This window comes from Gasterosteus aculeatus, chromosome 7, assembly GCF_964276395.1.
Source record: "Gasterosteus aculeatus chromosome 7, fGasAcu3.hap1.1, whole genome shotgun sequence".
NCBI classification, from domain to species: domain Eukaryota; kingdom Metazoa; phylum Chordata; class Actinopteri; order Perciformes; family Gasterosteidae; genus Gasterosteus; species Gasterosteus aculeatus.
In genome coordinates this window covers 21,808,117-21,824,470 of record NC_135694.1, presented here as the reverse complement: position 1 = coordinate 21,824,470, position 16,354 = coordinate 21,808,117, and the positions used below count along the sequence as shown (strand labels likewise).

At 44.4% G+C, this 16,354-nt stretch overlaps 1 protein-coding gene across 4 annotated transcripts; it reads left to right on the top strand.

Annotated features, from left to right (window-relative positions):
• Positions 1-615: 615 nt before the first annotated feature.
• On the top strand, positions 616-7,131 carry snx19a (sorting nexin 19a). Of its 4 annotated transcripts, none has more exons than XR_013468079.1 (14): positions 634-717; positions 864-891; positions 1,625-3,134; positions 3,220-3,358; positions 3,449-3,549; positions 3,758-3,877; positions 4,198-4,310; positions 4,570-4,660; positions 4,757-4,907; positions 5,179-5,302; positions 5,559-5,650; positions 5,959-6,143; positions 6,251-6,338; positions 6,674-7,131. XR_013468079.1 is itself a non-coding variant. In XM_040181266.2 (13 exons), exons 3-13 carry the CDS (start codon positions 1,656-1,658, stop codon positions 6,801-6,803), a joined length of 2,727 nt encoding a protein of 908 aa, XP_040037200.2. In that variant the 5' UTR covers positions 616-717; positions 864-891; positions 1,625-1,655; the 3' UTR covers positions 6,804-7,131. The 4 variants fall into 4 exon arrangements, 2 of the variants coding, with proteins under 2 accessions (XP_040037200.2, XP_077961292.1); XR_013468078.1 differs by having other exon boundaries at positions 4,198-4,316; XM_040181266.2 differs by lacking the exon at positions 5,559-5,650 and having other exon boundaries at positions 616-717; positions 4,198-4,316.
• The last annotated feature ends 9,223 nt before the right edge of the window (positions 7,132-16,354 follow it).

The window sequence follows — 16,354 nt, the reverse complement described above, 5'->3', positions numbered from 1 at the left end:
AAAGGTTACATTTTAATTCCATTTGATTCCTGTTCATGAAGACCTCCTCTATGACCCTGTAAATTGTCATGATATTTTACTGTACAGTTTTGGTGCAAGTGAAAGATAAAATTAGTAAATAATGATCAATAACCTTTGGCTTTTTCTTTCATTTTCTCCAAAACTGTAAATGACAGTTCAAAGATGAGAGAATGGAAGAGGGAAGAGGGGAGACATGATGAATAGAGTCTTTTTTCGGCTGGGAAATAAAAGCATAGTCGGGTTCATGTCGTCAGAAAAGTACATTAGTGGAAGCAGGCGGTGTTATTGGGAGATGCTGGTGTGAAGGTGAACGGGGGAGGCAGGTGGGAGAGGCTGCTGCAGGTGTGAGGATGTGGAAAAGAGGGGAAGTCCAAGGACATCTGGTGAATAGGAAAATGCAGTGAAGGGGACCGTGAAGGGACACAGTTAAAACATTTATTATGTTATTATTAGCTGACAATCACAAGAGATTGCCATCTGTCAGGTGAATTGTACAGCCAACAGTTAGTAAGCTAGCAGCTAGTTAACTAGCAGCTAATTAGCTAACAGCTGATTAGCTCTCCTTATGGGCCGTATGTCTGTCTTCACTTGCAGACTGACCCACATAATCTGTTAGAGGATTACAGTAATGTCCCGGTGGAGGAGGACGCTCTAGACTGCTTATGTCTTTGTTATAAAGCTCTTACAACCTTCCTGGTAAAGTATTTTTACTGTCTTGCAGTTGGGACGGAATATTCCTAATAATTACAGTGTCATGTCAGTAGACTGTAGGCTAGCTGCATATGCTAGTGGATATTAGCCCCATACAGTAAATTTGTAAACTAACCGTTTTTTCCTCACAGGTTTGTTTACGGATTGTCACCTCATGTGGTAAGACTTTTTTTTATGTGACATTGCAGTTTAATTAGTTTACTTTGACCATAAACTGTATAAAGTATAACTTCCGATTCAAAGTAACAGGAGTATCGCTAACTGCTTAATATACCTTGTAGAAATAGGACAAGGATTCTTGTACACTAAACATATTTATTTATTTACGAGTTATGGTTACTAATCGCTTTTCAAATGAATATTTGACATTGTCAGGTTTCAATTGTCCCACGTCGACCACAAATCCAACTAATGATGTCTTGCTTTGCATATTTATACTTTACAAATAACAATCACCCGACAGCGTATTGGTCCAGTAGCTTTAACAGTAGCAGCCACTCTGCATCATGAGTAGTGTTTCCCTGGTTGGATTACAGCTCTTTACAGGCCGAGGGGGGGGGCGAACTCCGTCTACCTGATAATATTAGAATTGTGCGGATTATGCAGAGGCAGAAATGACATGCACTCATATACACAATGTAAGGCTTCAATGAGAAAAGTAACCTTAAATTACTTCTGTTGGGACATCTGTCTATTTGATCATTAAATAGCAAAATCTGTAGAACAAGACACCCAAGTTCTCTGGTTTTGAGGGCTTTACAAATATGAAATGATAAATTGAGCAAAAAGTCTGATTAATAATGAAAAGATTTTCAGCTCCAAACAGGGAAAAGTCCCATCAGTGAAGATGTGGAAACCAAGGTCCCTTTCTTAACAGTCTTCTTACCAACAGGACACACGACACCAGCTGACCGGCTCTGAGCATGCCTTCCACGGCGAGCTCGCCTCACTGGCCTCTATCCGAGTTGCTCGGGCAGCGCAGTCTGCTGGGCCTCGGAGCGCTGCTGGCATGGCTCGTCCTCTTCCATCTCCTCGTGAATGTTTGGCTCCTCTGCGTCTTCACCAGTCTCTTGGTGGTCCTCGGAGGTTGGCTCGGGTCCCGTGCCGCGCTGGACGCAAACAGCCTCCTCCACCTGGAGCACTTTTTGCCTCTCGGCAAAATGAGCCCTCCCGTGCATTCGCCTGAACACGAGTGGCGGTTGAACCACGAGATCCACAATGCCGTTCACAAAGCGGTGCGTGACTTTGTGTCCTCGTGGTACCGCACTCTGCTGCCGGAGGAGGAGGGGGAGTTTGAGCGTGCGGTGCGTAACACCATGCTGGAGTCGGTGATGGAACTGAAGGAGCGAGCGCGGCGAGTGGACCGAAAGGCGCTGGTTCAGCGGCTGCTCGAGCTGTACGGCTGTCACCTGCAGAGCTACATGACGGCCCGGCAGATACAGTCGACGCAGAAGCAGAGCTTCAGCCTCTGGCAGCTCTACAGCCAAGTAGACGCCCCTCACCCGGCTGTGAGAAGTGCTGCCGCCGAGCTCTGCTACTCGAGGGCCCTGGTTAACCTCATGTTACACGTGCTTGTTCCGTACCCCCACATGGAGACCAGGACCGGAGGTTACATGGTTACGGAGCTCATCACCTGCAACGTCCTGCTGCCGCTCATAAGCAGGGCGTCCGATCCTGACTGGCTCAACCAGACCATTGTGGACGTCATCGCCAGGTCCAGAGAACCGCAGGAGCTCCCTCCTGCGGTTGCTCTGTACGGCTGTCAGATCCAGCACGAGTCCTGGACCACCTGCAGGTCCCTCTCTTCTTCTGATGCGGCCAGCTTCAACAGCATAGGCACCTCCGACCTGGACGACCTGCAGAGCCACAGCAGCATCTGCGAGAAGGACTCCTCACCGAGCAGCACGGTCAGCCTGGCGTCCGTCGGGAAAGTAGAGGGTTGCCACGGAGGTTCGCTCACGCCGTGCAAAGTGAACTGCTGCTCCGTCACGTCTGGCCGCTACTCCCACTCACCGGATCCCAAACGGATTTCGTTGGACTCCTTGATTCAATCGGACTCCGAAGACGACCTGACGGGAGGCTTTTGTGACTGCGGTTCTCCAACCGACATCTGCAACGCGATGACTTCAAAAGAAGACGAGGCGTTCGGGTGCTTCGGTCCTCTGAAAAACCTCGGGCCTAAAATGGGGGTGCCCGAGGACTCCCAGTGGCCAGCGGGCATAGCCCAAGAAAAATCTCCAACATGTTCCCCACGAAGACTCCGCCTAGCTTCCTGCCCCTTTGACACCCACAACATCCAAGCTGCGCCTGTGAACCTCCACAATGTGCAAATTTCTGGCACGGTCGCTGCAAAAGAACAGCGTGGCACAGGCACACATCCCTATACTCTCTACACTGTGAAAGTAAGGCCACCACCCCCTATACTTACTTATTTTTTATTATTAGCTGTTGGTCAGCACGCATTAACCTCCACTTTCTGGCTTACAGTTTGAGACCCTCGCTACAGCGGAGAACGGTGAAGCTCTGCAACCTGGGTCCTGTCGTACCGTTAACCGGAGATACAGCGAGTTCCTCAACCTGCAAACACGTTTAGAGGAGAAGCCCGAGGTTAAGAAGGTAATCAAGAGTAAGTGACTATCATCTTCTTTAATTGACCATTGAACGTCAGTGTAACGTGAGCTGGTGCATCAATGCGGATCAATGTTGTGTGTTTCAGATGTCAAAGGGCCAAAGAAGATGTTCCCGGACCTGCCGTTTGGCAATGCAGACAACGACAAGGTCGAAGCCCGCAAAAGCCAACTGGACACGTTCCTTAAAGTACGCATTGGAGCGGCAGCGTCTGTCATGCATTAGTTTGTGGGTGACAGTGGTTGAGAGGAGAGCACGGTCGTCCTCCAATCGGCGGTTCCTTTCGCTAATCTGACTGCTGTGCGCTGTGTCTGGTAGCTTCTGTCTTCAGTGTGTCGGGTGTGAATGATAACATTTAGTGTAAAAAGTTGTCATTCTTTCTCTTTTTCTCTTTAAGCAATTAAGCTCTATTCCTGAGACATCCAACAGTGATGACATGCAGGAGTTCCTGGCTCTCAACTCTGATGTTTGTACATATTTTGGAAGAAAGCCATTTGTCAAGTCGAGAATCGATAAGGTCAGAAAGACTCTACGTGCTGTATAGCTTGTTCTTGTTATTGTAAGAAACCAAAAAGTAGCTTGTCACCTCTCAGATGAAATGACACTCTTGTGTTAGAAGAGAAGATTGATTGCTCATTGATGTCTGCGTGAACATGACTACATAAGACTGTATGGAGCTGAAGCCAGCAGCCGGTTAGCTTAGCTTAGCTTAGCTTAGTTTAGCATGGACTGGAGGGGAAGGGAACAGCTACCATATAGATTATACATACAAAAGTATGTTCTATGTATTTGTTTTGTGGGACTTTTAATTATCTCCTGTCTTCTCTGTCGTTAAAGATGATGGAAAATGCTTTAGACACTTTGAAGACGGCTTTCCCTCATCCTGAGCCGCTCAGCCCCACAGAGGACCTGGAGGGAGATGCAGACGGAAGAACGACGGACAGCAGAAAGTACATGTGAGACTTCCATATCAGCACGTTGAGAACAAAATGTCGTCCACAGGGACCTTTTCATAATAAAGAAGTGCCCTCTTGTGACCCGCCATCACACACTGTTAATAGATCGGGTATTTGAATACATTCATGGGCCTTCAACATTATCCAGGGATTTAGTAGAGGAAAAAAACACAGCACACTTATCTATTCTTCTGAACTAATTAATAGTAATTATTATTTTTGGATTCTTGTTTCTTTCTCTTTCATGCATCAGGAGGCTTAGGTTCCAAAGCAAAATTTCCCCGTCTCTCAACATACCTGACCTACACCCCAAAGTGACATACTGCTTTAGTGAAGGCAGCGCTGTAAGCTACCACACCGTGTTCATCATCTCTGATTGATAGATGTGTGTATGAAAGGGGATTTGGACACGGCAGACATATTTGCTCTACTCATTTCAGATCCTAAATGGCATGTCGCTGTCAGGCCTGGAGAGCTTCGTCAAAGAGCAGGAAGTACTTTTATGTGAGCGGAATGGGAAAGAGACATCCAAGCGGAGCTGGGTAAAGCCTGGCATGGACAGGAAGACGTTAGGAAAAACTCACAGCACAGGTTGAGAAGTGTATTATTAGATTGTGTGTGTGTGTGTGTATATATATATTGTTGTACCAGTCTCAGTTGTATCCCTAAATGTCCGTGTGGAATGTTTGCTTAATGCAGTAACTCAGCATCACCACTAGGGCGCAATAAAACTCCATCAATGAGTATTTTTCTAGTTGTCACTTTTTACCATTGATGCATTGTGTCTATACAGATTCATATGTGCATTTAAGTGTTCCTGTGAATTCATTGTGTGTCCGTGTTTGTTGTCTGTGCACTGCAGACACAGCCGTGGCGGATGTTGCTTTGAACATTTTGTGTCTGCTGATGAAGGACCAGTGGAGTTGGCTTTGCACTGAGAACATACAGAAGACCATTAGGCTGCTCTTTGGCACCTTCATTGAGAGGTCAGTGTCCCTTTGAGTCGTTGGTTACTGCACATACAGCTCATCATGTCAATAACACAGTGTCTGCATCCCAAAGAAGGCAGGAGTTTGTGCATTTTGTAATTAATTAAGTAATCAGTAATCCCATATTTATTGTTATAATTATTATTATTATTATAAGATTACTGCAGCAATACTACTCACACACGAATATGTTGTGACTTCGGACCTATTTTGCTGGCTCGTGACATTGTGGCTTTCTTTGCCCTTCATACAGCTGAGCAGCCAGATGTTGGCTTCTTTTCTCGCAAGCACTAAGTGGTTTGTGGCACTCGCAAGACATTCTCCCGGATTCTCTCAGATTTCTATGTAAATATGACTGTTGCCACATAGTCTGTGGGAATTGTTCTTGACTAACCTCTGTCATTGACTTGATTTTACGCCTCCATTTTTTTAACTTAACATACGAGCATGTCAGTAAACAGTATGCACGCTCCTTCAATGGTTCATAGAGATTTAAGAATACTTGTGCATGTTGCTTCCCTTTGTCTGCACATCTTTGTTCCCTCCTAATCAATCAAAGCACGTTTGCATGTAAACACAAAATTTTTGTACATGTATTTGATGATATCTAGTAGAAAAAGCACTGCTTCATTAAACTACTGATTCTGCTTCAGATGGTTGGATTTAGGCGTTGCCCACCTCACCAGTGCCCCCTGCTGGGTGATTTACCTTCAAGTGCTGCAGGAAGCTGTGTGGCCGGGGGGCACGCTGCCTGCTCAACCACGGCCGGAACGCAGTGCGGCCGAAAGAGAGGAAACCAAGGAGCAGTGTCTGGACTGTCTCATGCAGCTTCTGCCAGGTGCACAGAGGCTGCTTCCTGCGGCAGCTCTTTGAATGGCCGTCATTTCGATTTTCAAAGGCTCCTAAAACTAGTTGACTTTCGATTTGCCTAATTCCTTTTGGCAGAGCTTATCGCTGACATGTTGGGAAGTGAGAAGTACAGACTGAGCTTGGAGACCATGCTGGAGTCTTTACAGGATCATCAGATAAACAAGTGAGTCAACAACCCAGGTGTCGGGTAAACACACGTCTTATTTTGCTGTTTTAACACGAGTACACTCAGAGCTGGGTAGAAAAAAAGCAGAACTGGCTTTGGCCATATTGCAGGATTTTCTTGAAAAACTTTTTAGAATGGGAGGAGGCTCAGATTAATGTCAAGCTGGTACAAAGTGTCAACGATGAAATAATTAATATGTACCATAATGCCTCAGTTTGCTGACTTCAGTATAATAAATTCAATACATCTGCTCTATTTAATAATTTCATATTACAATATTGTCAATACACGCATCTCTATTTATAAATCTCCTTCACCCTGTTTGTGTGCAGGCATCTAATCTACTGCATCTGTGACCTGCTACTCGACTTTCTGATCCCTGAGTCGTGCAGCGCGGCCTTCCAGGGGTCTCTGCTGCAGAGCCTGGGCAAAGACACAGAGAGGGAAAGTCCGCTGGCGTGAACAGCAGTCCCTCACTCAGATGAGTGGTCTCATGATTGCTATCGTTAGCAGAGCTGCCAATGAAATCAGCTGTGCTCTAAAAGACAGTGATGGCTTACACTATATCTGACAATAACATGATATTGTGTAGTTCATCAGGTAACGGGCCAGTTACATTATGACGATTGATGTTGAGGAGCCAGAGAGGTGGGATTTGCACATTTTGCCGCTCAGCTGACCTATTTTCATGTGTGTTTTCATACTCAAGACCATTTTTCATTGAAGCACATATATTTTGCAGTAAAATATTCCATAGTGAAGCATTAAGATTAAAGATGTGTCAACGTCCTTTGTTCTGGCCGTCTATTGGAACCATCCTTGAATGATTCACATCTCCCATGATTCACCTGAAATCACAGACTGAAATTTCATCCATGAAAAGGGCAGCATGATCAGGCAAACGAAAATAATGACAAATCCCAGTAGAGTGCAAACATCATCTCCTCTATATAAAAATCAATATGCTTCAACCCCAACGTTTGTCTCTCAATGAGATATTAACAGTTGAAAAGGCGTACACACGTTGGTGAAGTATATCTTTCTGATTTGGCATCATCCTGCAAGCAGCAGATTATGTCATTTATTATATAGCCTGCATGTTGCACATCACAACATGCCCACTAACTGTGAATGTTTGATTGTTTCCAGACCCTCTAAAATGCTGAAGGAAAACTGATGTTTCTGCCCACGTCAATAAGTCACTTTATTGAAAACCACCTCAGAGAATTCCGGCTGAGTTGGAATCAGATCAAAGCTCACATTTCTTTGTCTGTGCGGAGATTACAAACCTGGCAGTTTGCGTTTGCCGACCATATGAATGCAAAACACGGGGCCTCAATGCAGAAAATGCAATCTCTGTACAATGCCACAGTCTGTAGTCTTCAAGAAGCTTGAGTCTAAATGTGCGCTGGTTGTTTACAACTTAATTTCAAAAGTACTTGTCAAACTGTATTTTAGGAACATTCAGAACAACCCACTTCCTTTCACATGATATCATGAGCTGATACTGGCGGGCTCCCGCCTGCTGTCTCATGCTTTGGGACTTTACTGGCAACCCGATGGTGGCCCCATCCGGTGCATCTGTGCCTCTCTAAGCTGTAGCGGCTGTATTTTTAACAGAAATGTGATAAACATCTGTGAAATTTCACAAATAATCTCTGACTGACATGCAGACGGCTTCAATCTAATGATACTCGTTTGGTGTCTTCTCTGGAATGGTTGCTTGTAGGTTTTTTTGGCGGGTGTAAATACTTTCCAACCAGTTCAGTGTTAATTTTTAAACGACGGACCTGTATACAGAACCATTGACCTTCTCTTCCACTCAGCAGCCACTCGGTTGCTGAACACAACAAGCCCGATGAAACCCTTGAATGACATTGCAGCGACGCCAGTCCACTTGGTGGCGGTAAGGCACCTCGGATCGCCAAACACCAACAAACACACAATTTTGAAGAAGAAGCAGAGATCAAAGCAGCATCAGAATCAACAGGACAACAGGACCACAGGGTCTTCACATGCCAACGAGCGTCAATATAACAGAACACAGAATGCCAGTATTACACAGAAACGTCATTTCTTGGGAGAGATTACGCTCAACTTCTGCAAAAAAGGCATCAACCAATCACCTGAAGAGGAACATACTAAGAATGAGACTCGTATTGCACAGCACACACAGAGGCTGTGGGGACCAAAACCGAGACGGCAAACTTCATTACTGCTAGGCTGCATAACGGCCGCGACTTAAATTCACCGAAAGCATTTTGCAAAAGAGTCAACTTAATGAAATGGCTTACGCTAGCTTAAGTTGTCCAGCTTTTCGCTAGAGGCAGCCTGCCAGACGCGCCTCGAGGTCAGAAGGATCGGGGTAGTTGGTCCTTTGCCGGCGCAAATCTGGTCCAACCTTTAATTGAAAAAGACTGTTGGAAATTTGCATCGCTGCAAAAGTATTGGCAGTTTTTTTTCCATTTTCCTGTTGTTATTCCGTCACACGTCTCGAACTTTCAAGTAAACAAACACAATGTGCACTTTCTTTCCCGTCCCACCTCTGCTGTGAATTGATCTCCCTGATGTTGCCCTATTGTCTGTCAGCACTTTTAATAATTATCAATCCTATATTTGATAATCCTGTTTTTGCACCTTGGATGGAATAAGCTCTGTGACGCTGTCGGCCCTGATCGCTGACGTAGGCTACTTTTTTTTACCGTTTTACAATGACTTTCATTAAACTGAGTGAAGCTCATCCACCGCAATTACCCGGCAGAACTGGGAAAGGACTCCACTCTTTCTTTACATGTAATGGCTTTATATTATATTACCACACAGATTAAGTGATACGACAGGGCCTGTTCCCCACAGCCAGTTTCACTGCACCCAGGGGATTCTCTCTGTTGATACTGGTGTCTACTTTCCATGCTTTTGTTGAAATAACCACATATGTACTGAAATGCCTGCAACCAGTCCCATGTTGCTGCTGCATTAGTTTCATACAATGCAAATTAGACATTGTTTTGCCGGCGGATCATTATTAATGACTTCTGCGTTGTGTCTCCACACTCCACAAGTGTTGACGTGGCCTATTTAATCACTGTCTGCATTCAGGCCTTAAACGTCGTTGCTGCTGTTTTAGGACGTTGCTAGAAGTGGACGTTCGGCCTTTTTGGGTTGAGTAAAACGTAGTTCCTCTGGACGAAGCTCTGCTCTTGATGGTGAGATTGATTTAAACACGATGACGATGATGAACTGGATTCCTGATGACTTCTCACGGTTCCAAACAGATGTCTGTACATGTGTTATATCTGGGGTGTCAGCCAGAGGCTACACTTTGCTCACTGACCACAGTCATTCCCACCCTTTTCAAACCGTTGCACAACAGTCCAACTAAAGCAGACCCACAGCTGAAGTATCATGCAGGGAGAAGGTTAAATGGGGAATTCCATCTTAAACCTACTCATTCGCATTTGGCGCAAACTCCCAGATGTAGCAGTTACTCAGAGCAGACAAGGATCCCTCGCTGAGGTTGAGTGTGTATGTTTTACTTATGAAAGTCTGTTTTCCATTTAGCATTTTTTTTTAAATCACAGAACGTATTTAAAAACAAGAATTTAATCTGTATCCTGTTAGTGTGTCGTGTGCTGCGATGTACAGATGTACGGTGAGGTCGTTTGGGGACCCTCAACACCCCGCCTTAGTGCTTTATCTACTCGGGCTGGTTGGACTCTCCTCTAGTGTTTTATTTATTTGTCTGGTCAGTTGTTTGGCTAAAAGAGAAGAGGTGTGTTGACCCGTGTGTTCAGTGGTGTTTTAAATATCAACTTGCTTTGAGTAGAGGGAGAGACATGTTAACTGCTTTGGCCAGAGTTGACCTCTTACTGACCCCACTTTGGGTGGTGACCCCAACCGTCTGAGTCAAACCGTCCGTCATTCTCAGTTCTGCTTCTGATGACTCTTGACCTCTCAGCAGGTTAATTGATGGTTTGATCGGGAGTTAACGGGAGGTCAACATGATACGTCTTCTTCTTTAAAACAATTTTCACTAATAAAAATATATTTTTTGAGTCTGGAAACGGTACAACACACACAGTGTTGTTACCATAACGTGGTACTTCATTTCCTTGCAGCTACAATACGCTTGAATAAACCGTATCGAGCCAGTTTATTCACACTCAGGGGCTCCGCAACCAAGACTTTACATTTGATTGGTAAAGTCTCGCCCATCATCAGCTGATCATTACAAAATGACGTCTATAACTCAGCTGTTATTTTAGCTGGTAGCTAAATGTTTAAATCATCGGGTCTTAAAATGCATTGATTCCTTCTTCTGTCTGGGGAGGCCGAGTTAAAGGGAACCCGCACTTTGCTTGATCTACGGCCACCAGGGTGCCGTAGATCACCGGACGTTCTGGGTCAAATTATCAAAATGTTTTACTCTACTCTAAATCAGTGGTTTGTACTGTCAGCAGTACTGAAACCGAGCGGAGGAGGTTGATCGTAAGACGTAACTCTGTTTCTGGCCTGGTTCGGCCTTAATAAATGTACTTGATATATTTCATAGTCTGCTGTCTGGAACCACTGAGTCGGTCTTTACAAAAAGTATTCTATATGGATTTCAGAAATGTCAGACAAAGAAATTTGTAGATCATAGAAATGTTAAAAACCGGCCATAGTGGCAGGTGAGGAGAGAAAATACATTTCAGTATTATTTATAGGCTTATTATACTATATATTGAATAAATGCTGTACCACACAGGAATACGGCTCACAGTTGAGTTCGGTTCCTGCTGAATAGTCACCTCTTGAGCATCAACGCAGTTCACGACAAATTTAACTGATTAAAACATTTTTTTTTCCCCACCATTAAACACTGTTTGGTGCTCAACAAGTTAGCGCCACGCAAGGTATTGTTGAGCCTCTCAGTGAAGCTGAAGGGAGCTAAATGGCCTCTTTAATACCAGCATTACACATGTTGGATAACTGTAGAAATAGTAACATTAATAACATAATAATAAAATTCGTGCCCCTCGGAGCTCTAATGTGATTTTTCTTTGAAAACCTTATGGGAAACAAATGTGTTTTGTAATATCGTAGTGACATCAATGTCTGTTTTTTTAATGTGGTCTTTTTGACTGATAAGATAATGTCCAAAACCAAGCAATGTCTTTGTCCTTCATCCCATGAAGGGTACATTTTCAGTCCTTCTTTTCACATCCGCTCAGGTCAGCAGGTGTGTAGCTGCAGAGGAGTTCAGGGTCTCCGAAAAAGACACTTCAGCGGGGCGACGCTTGCTGCCACACATATTGGAAGCATTGCTGAGTCCGGTTGAGACTAAACATACGGCTCCCTACTGTGCTAACGGCCCGTCAAAACATGGAGACATTTTGACGGACGTTTCTTACCAAGGTCAACGTGCTCTTCTTGGTATGTCTTGAGTTTGCCTCCACCACAAATTAACATGTCAGACCTCATAAAATAGTGCAAGTTACAACAAATTTGGTAAAAATATTTGCAGTTGGAACTGTATATTCACTGCTCCCCTTGTACGGTGTGGCTGTCACCAACGTGATTTACACTCGCACAGTGCAACAAACACACCTACTGTTCCCACTTTCTTAGGGGAAACAGACTGTGCCGCTGGTTTTCGATATTTTTAATTTCTGACCCTTTACAGCCAAGCGGTGTCTGACCGCGTCCCCTCGTCACGTGGTGCACAGAGTTGCGTTGGCGTCTGACAGCTTTTACAGTTCTGAAGAGGGGAAACTCTCCAGTAAAAGAGAAAAAGTGACGGAAGAGTCAGAAGGAATAAACACAATTTTGTCTTGCTGGATTTAGTTTTCCACCTTTTAACCGTTCTAACCAGATGTATCTAGCAGATGACCGCTGGACTTTGCAGCAGCACATACAGACATAGAGCACACTTGCAATCTGTATTAGCTTGTGATGGTGAACCGATGACTCGCTCATCTGATCCCTTCTCCGGTATATTTGCTTCATCTTTAATGACTGCTGCCAAATCATTTTTAGAGAATCGTGATCAAGCTTCTCTGCTATTTTGTCCCGTCTGCCAACAGGACGTTGGAGGGTATTCTGTCCCACCTGTGAATGGATGATAGGCGAGCCCCCTCATATTTCAATATTGTGCAACATGCTTGTTAAGTTTGTTCCTCCCCCACTGTACACCTTCTCTACATGGCAGTTACAGACTGCACCTCAAAGGAAGTGTAAAAAGTGACAGCACCTGTCATTTTAATAAGAAGCCTCTGTGAGCCCTCGGCGAAGGCCTGGCTCAGGCTCACCGCTTCAACGCGTACAACCCGGTAATAAGGCTGCCACTGGGTTTATTCTCCACAGCGAACTCTACAGGGCTCCCTGCACCACTAACGGCCAGAGAAGTCATCGTTTTCAATGTGCTGCATGTTGTTTGGTGGAGTTGAGAACGCTGTGTAGTCCACTCTTACTGACTCATGGCCGCTGAAGGCGTGCGATGGAGTGGAGATGTTGTTGGATGGTGCGTGAAATCATCCATTTTTCATTCTGTGAGGAGTCATGAGGTCATTGAATGAGGAGTGTACAAGAAGCAGATCCTGTATCAGTCACATTTGACTGGTATCCAGGAATCAAACCAAGCTGTCATTAGTTATTCTGACCTCCACACAGGCGAACGGCGGGCGGAGGTATGTGAACAGTGCCTGTAAATAAAGCCGGCTGGGTCCAGGGTATCATCATGGAAGAATGCAGTTTTGCATTGTGCCAGGTTAGCAATTTAATATCAGCCACATGCGGTGCAGGATGAGATGTAATGAGTAAGTGTTGCACAGCGCTGGCACAGGTTAGGATTGTGTGCATTTTGGTTTGATGATGAAATGCCACTATGGTTCTAAAAGACACCGATGCAGCCAGAAAGCACCTGCAGGACGGCTCTGCCCCGTAATTTGTTTTAAAAGGCATCTGTGCACATCGTGCCGTCATTACCCAAAACTAATTCAGGGGGGACATTACTTCATAGTCTGAGCAGATGTGAAGGTCCAAAAAAAACCTGCAGTGTTTGAACAATAACAAAGAGAAAACTGCAGTGAAATAAGAGTGCTGGGTTTTATGTAAAGTTGTCAGTCAACTGTCAACTATTGCCTTTGTCCGAGGTCATAAAAACCAAACAAATCCTGATTGTTATTATGATTACATTCACCTGATAAAGTCAACTGAAGTGAAAGTGACCCTTGGGACATTTTTTGTACATCAATAACTCAAAAAAACACTGTATGCAGTATTTTGCATTTATTTTGACTGATGATAAGTTTGACTGCTCATTCTAATGAGGGAGATGTAGACGTCTTGCACTCTAAGTGGAGCTCTCAGTGCAGCTCTCAGTGCCAGGTGTGCGTTACTCAGAGCTGACTGGAGTGTCGGAGCCATTCAGAGTCATTGAAGGAGCAAAAACCACAGAAGAGCTTACGCCGCGTCTGTAGATCTTCCCCCTTCTTTCTTTCTTTTAAAGCTCTGTATGAAACTCTAGCAGGCAGGTCTTCGCTCCTCTGTTTGTGTAGTGACTTGTGTGTAATGAGGTCTGATGGCTTTATGGGGGTTTGGGACTTCTGGGAAATGGCTGTAATGCGATTAAGACTGTGACTGCTCTCCGAAAGACAAAAGCCATGAAATACCAGCGTTTTCTCGGGGCAGCGGTGCCACCGGTTCACCGAGCCAGTCGTTGTTGACACGCGACATTCACTTTACAACACAATTAACACTCAATAAATGTCTTAACCATCTTGTTAAAGCTGAATGAGTTCACAACAAAGGTGTGTATGAGATTTCGTGTTGTTGTTTTTTACTCTGATATGTTCCAAAACATCCACAGGACAATTAATTGCATTGTTACCGTAATAAGGTTATCATATGATTTGTGGTCTTGTATTTGAGTCGGAAAAGTCTGCAAAAGATGCAGACTGCAGCTGCATTGAGTCCACTGATTTAGTGCTTTGCTCTTATGACAGATGAACAAAGGCGTAAAGGAGTAAAATAATGTATTGTTTTTGTGCTGAATTTGCTTATTGTTTGTCCACTTTCAAGAATTTCACAACCCAAGGGAATTACTTGATGAATAAATAAATAAATAAATAAAAGATGTTTGGATCCGTCTGTCAGAGGCCTTAAGGGGGCACTGCAGTGAGCCAGATCAGTCATTGTTCAAATAGCGCGTGTGTGTGTGTGTTTTCGTACCAGCTTTACCACATTGCCGAGGTTGCATGTTCTCTTTCTGAGAACATGTAGTGCAAAAAAAGGAGCTGGCAGGGTCTGCTGCTGCGATAGTGGATGCATGACAGTTGACATACAGAACAAGCACACTGTAGGACTGCGGTCAACTTATTATTAATAGAAAGAGATTTGCACTTATTGCAAATATTTGTAATATAGTGCGTGATGTTAACCTGGTGTTCTCCCCCTCTGACTTCACTCAGCTAGAGCTCCAAAGAGAAGATGATTGCATCATCTTTTTGCTTTACATTGTGATCGCATGCATCTCCTGCCAGGAAGAGAGGAACGATATTTCTCTTGTGATTTGCTATGGAGAGCCGGAGTTGGCTTCGCCTCCTTCGCTGTCCCTGCAGTGAACACTTGGCTCAACAGAGAGGTACTTTCTCAAAGTTGTCTTGTTCTTTCCTCGCATTAGAGCGGTCTTAGAAAGCAATGGGATCTGCACAACCCCCCCCCGACCCCTCTTTAACGTTATCGAACAGACATCCGCTGCTCTTCACTCTTTGAGTGTCTCTGACATGTTGGCATCTCCTTACGATTGGACTGTGATTGCTGGTAGAGGATATCATGAGCTCATATCACCACTGCACACGCTCACGTTGTGCCTTTCATTTATTTAACTTTGTGTTTGCATCACTTTTTCCCCCCTGTGTAAGTCACATATTTATGTTGTTCATATGGAAACCACAGCTGGTCCACATCTTGAGCTATAACCACAGTTTGAACCAGAATTTTTCCATACCTGTATTTGATAAATCCAACGTATGAAAATTCACTGGAAACCCATCGTTCTTATGATGTCATAATAGCAATGACAACTGCCAAACTTTTAGTTATAATTGCTAAACTCTTTTTAGTCGGTAAAGTTAACTCATCGATACGATGCTCACGTGAGTATCATTGAGCTCGTGAACATGAACCTGTGGTTCTGAGCAGCATTTCGTGTCGACAACATATTTGATCTCTGTTTTCATCTGGCAGTGGAACACCTGTACGAGTCCGTGGAGACGTTCCGACCCTGCGCCAGGCCTCCACCCGAGGCAGCTCTGTGTTTGGCGTCAGTAAACCCCGGCTGGGTTGTGTAACGGGAGAGGTCCGGTGATTTATTGTACAGGTGTTGGGAGGCTCGCAGCCGGTGGAGCCGCCATCGTAAAACAACGCTAGGGGCATGTTCACGGATGAGCGGGGCCAAGACGCACATGTGGACAGGTGGAAACACACGGTAGCCTTCTTTATATGCAGATGGAAGCGTTCACACTGACTTTAATGCACACACGTGTATTTGACAATTACATCCAGGACATTGATGTGTACTCTGTGTTCCCGCGCCAGGTGTTGTGGGGCTATAAAAGTATGTATACTTGTATTTAATGAAAGACGAGGCCTGAGGCCTCTCTGCAAGTCTCAAATCTCATAAATCTGAGACCCAATTGTTTCCATAATTTTTATGGTCTACAGACGGTTTAGACGTTTTTAAAGCAAGGTGGCAGGAAAGATGTATTTTGATATTCAGCTTGAACCATTTCAGTAAAACTCTTTCATTATTTCGAGACTGTTGGTATTGTTCAAACAAACTGATATTACAAAGCAGAAACGTTACACATTACAAACTATTATTTCAAGTTCTTGAGTGATGGTAATGAGGTGAGATCTCTTATCACTGATGACTGAATTTTCTTTATAGAGCTCCCTAAAATAATCTGTAGATGTATTTATTAAGATCTTCAGCAGGAGAGACAGGGTTTTCCTGCTGATGGGAGGTGTCG

Coding starts and splice junctions, on each gene's coding strand:
- snx19a (XM_040181266.2), top strand. CDS start 1,656: ATGCCTTCCACGGCGAGCTCGCCTCACTGGCCTCTATCCGAGTTGCTC. Junction 3,135..3,219: donor ATACTCTCTACACTGTGAAA/GTAAGGCCACCA, acceptor TCTGGCTTACAG/TTTGAGACCCTCGCTACAGC. Junction 3,359..3,448: donor GGTTAAGAAGGTAATCAAGA/GTAAGTGACTAT, acceptor TGTGTGTTTCAG/ATGTCAAAGGGCCAAAGAAG.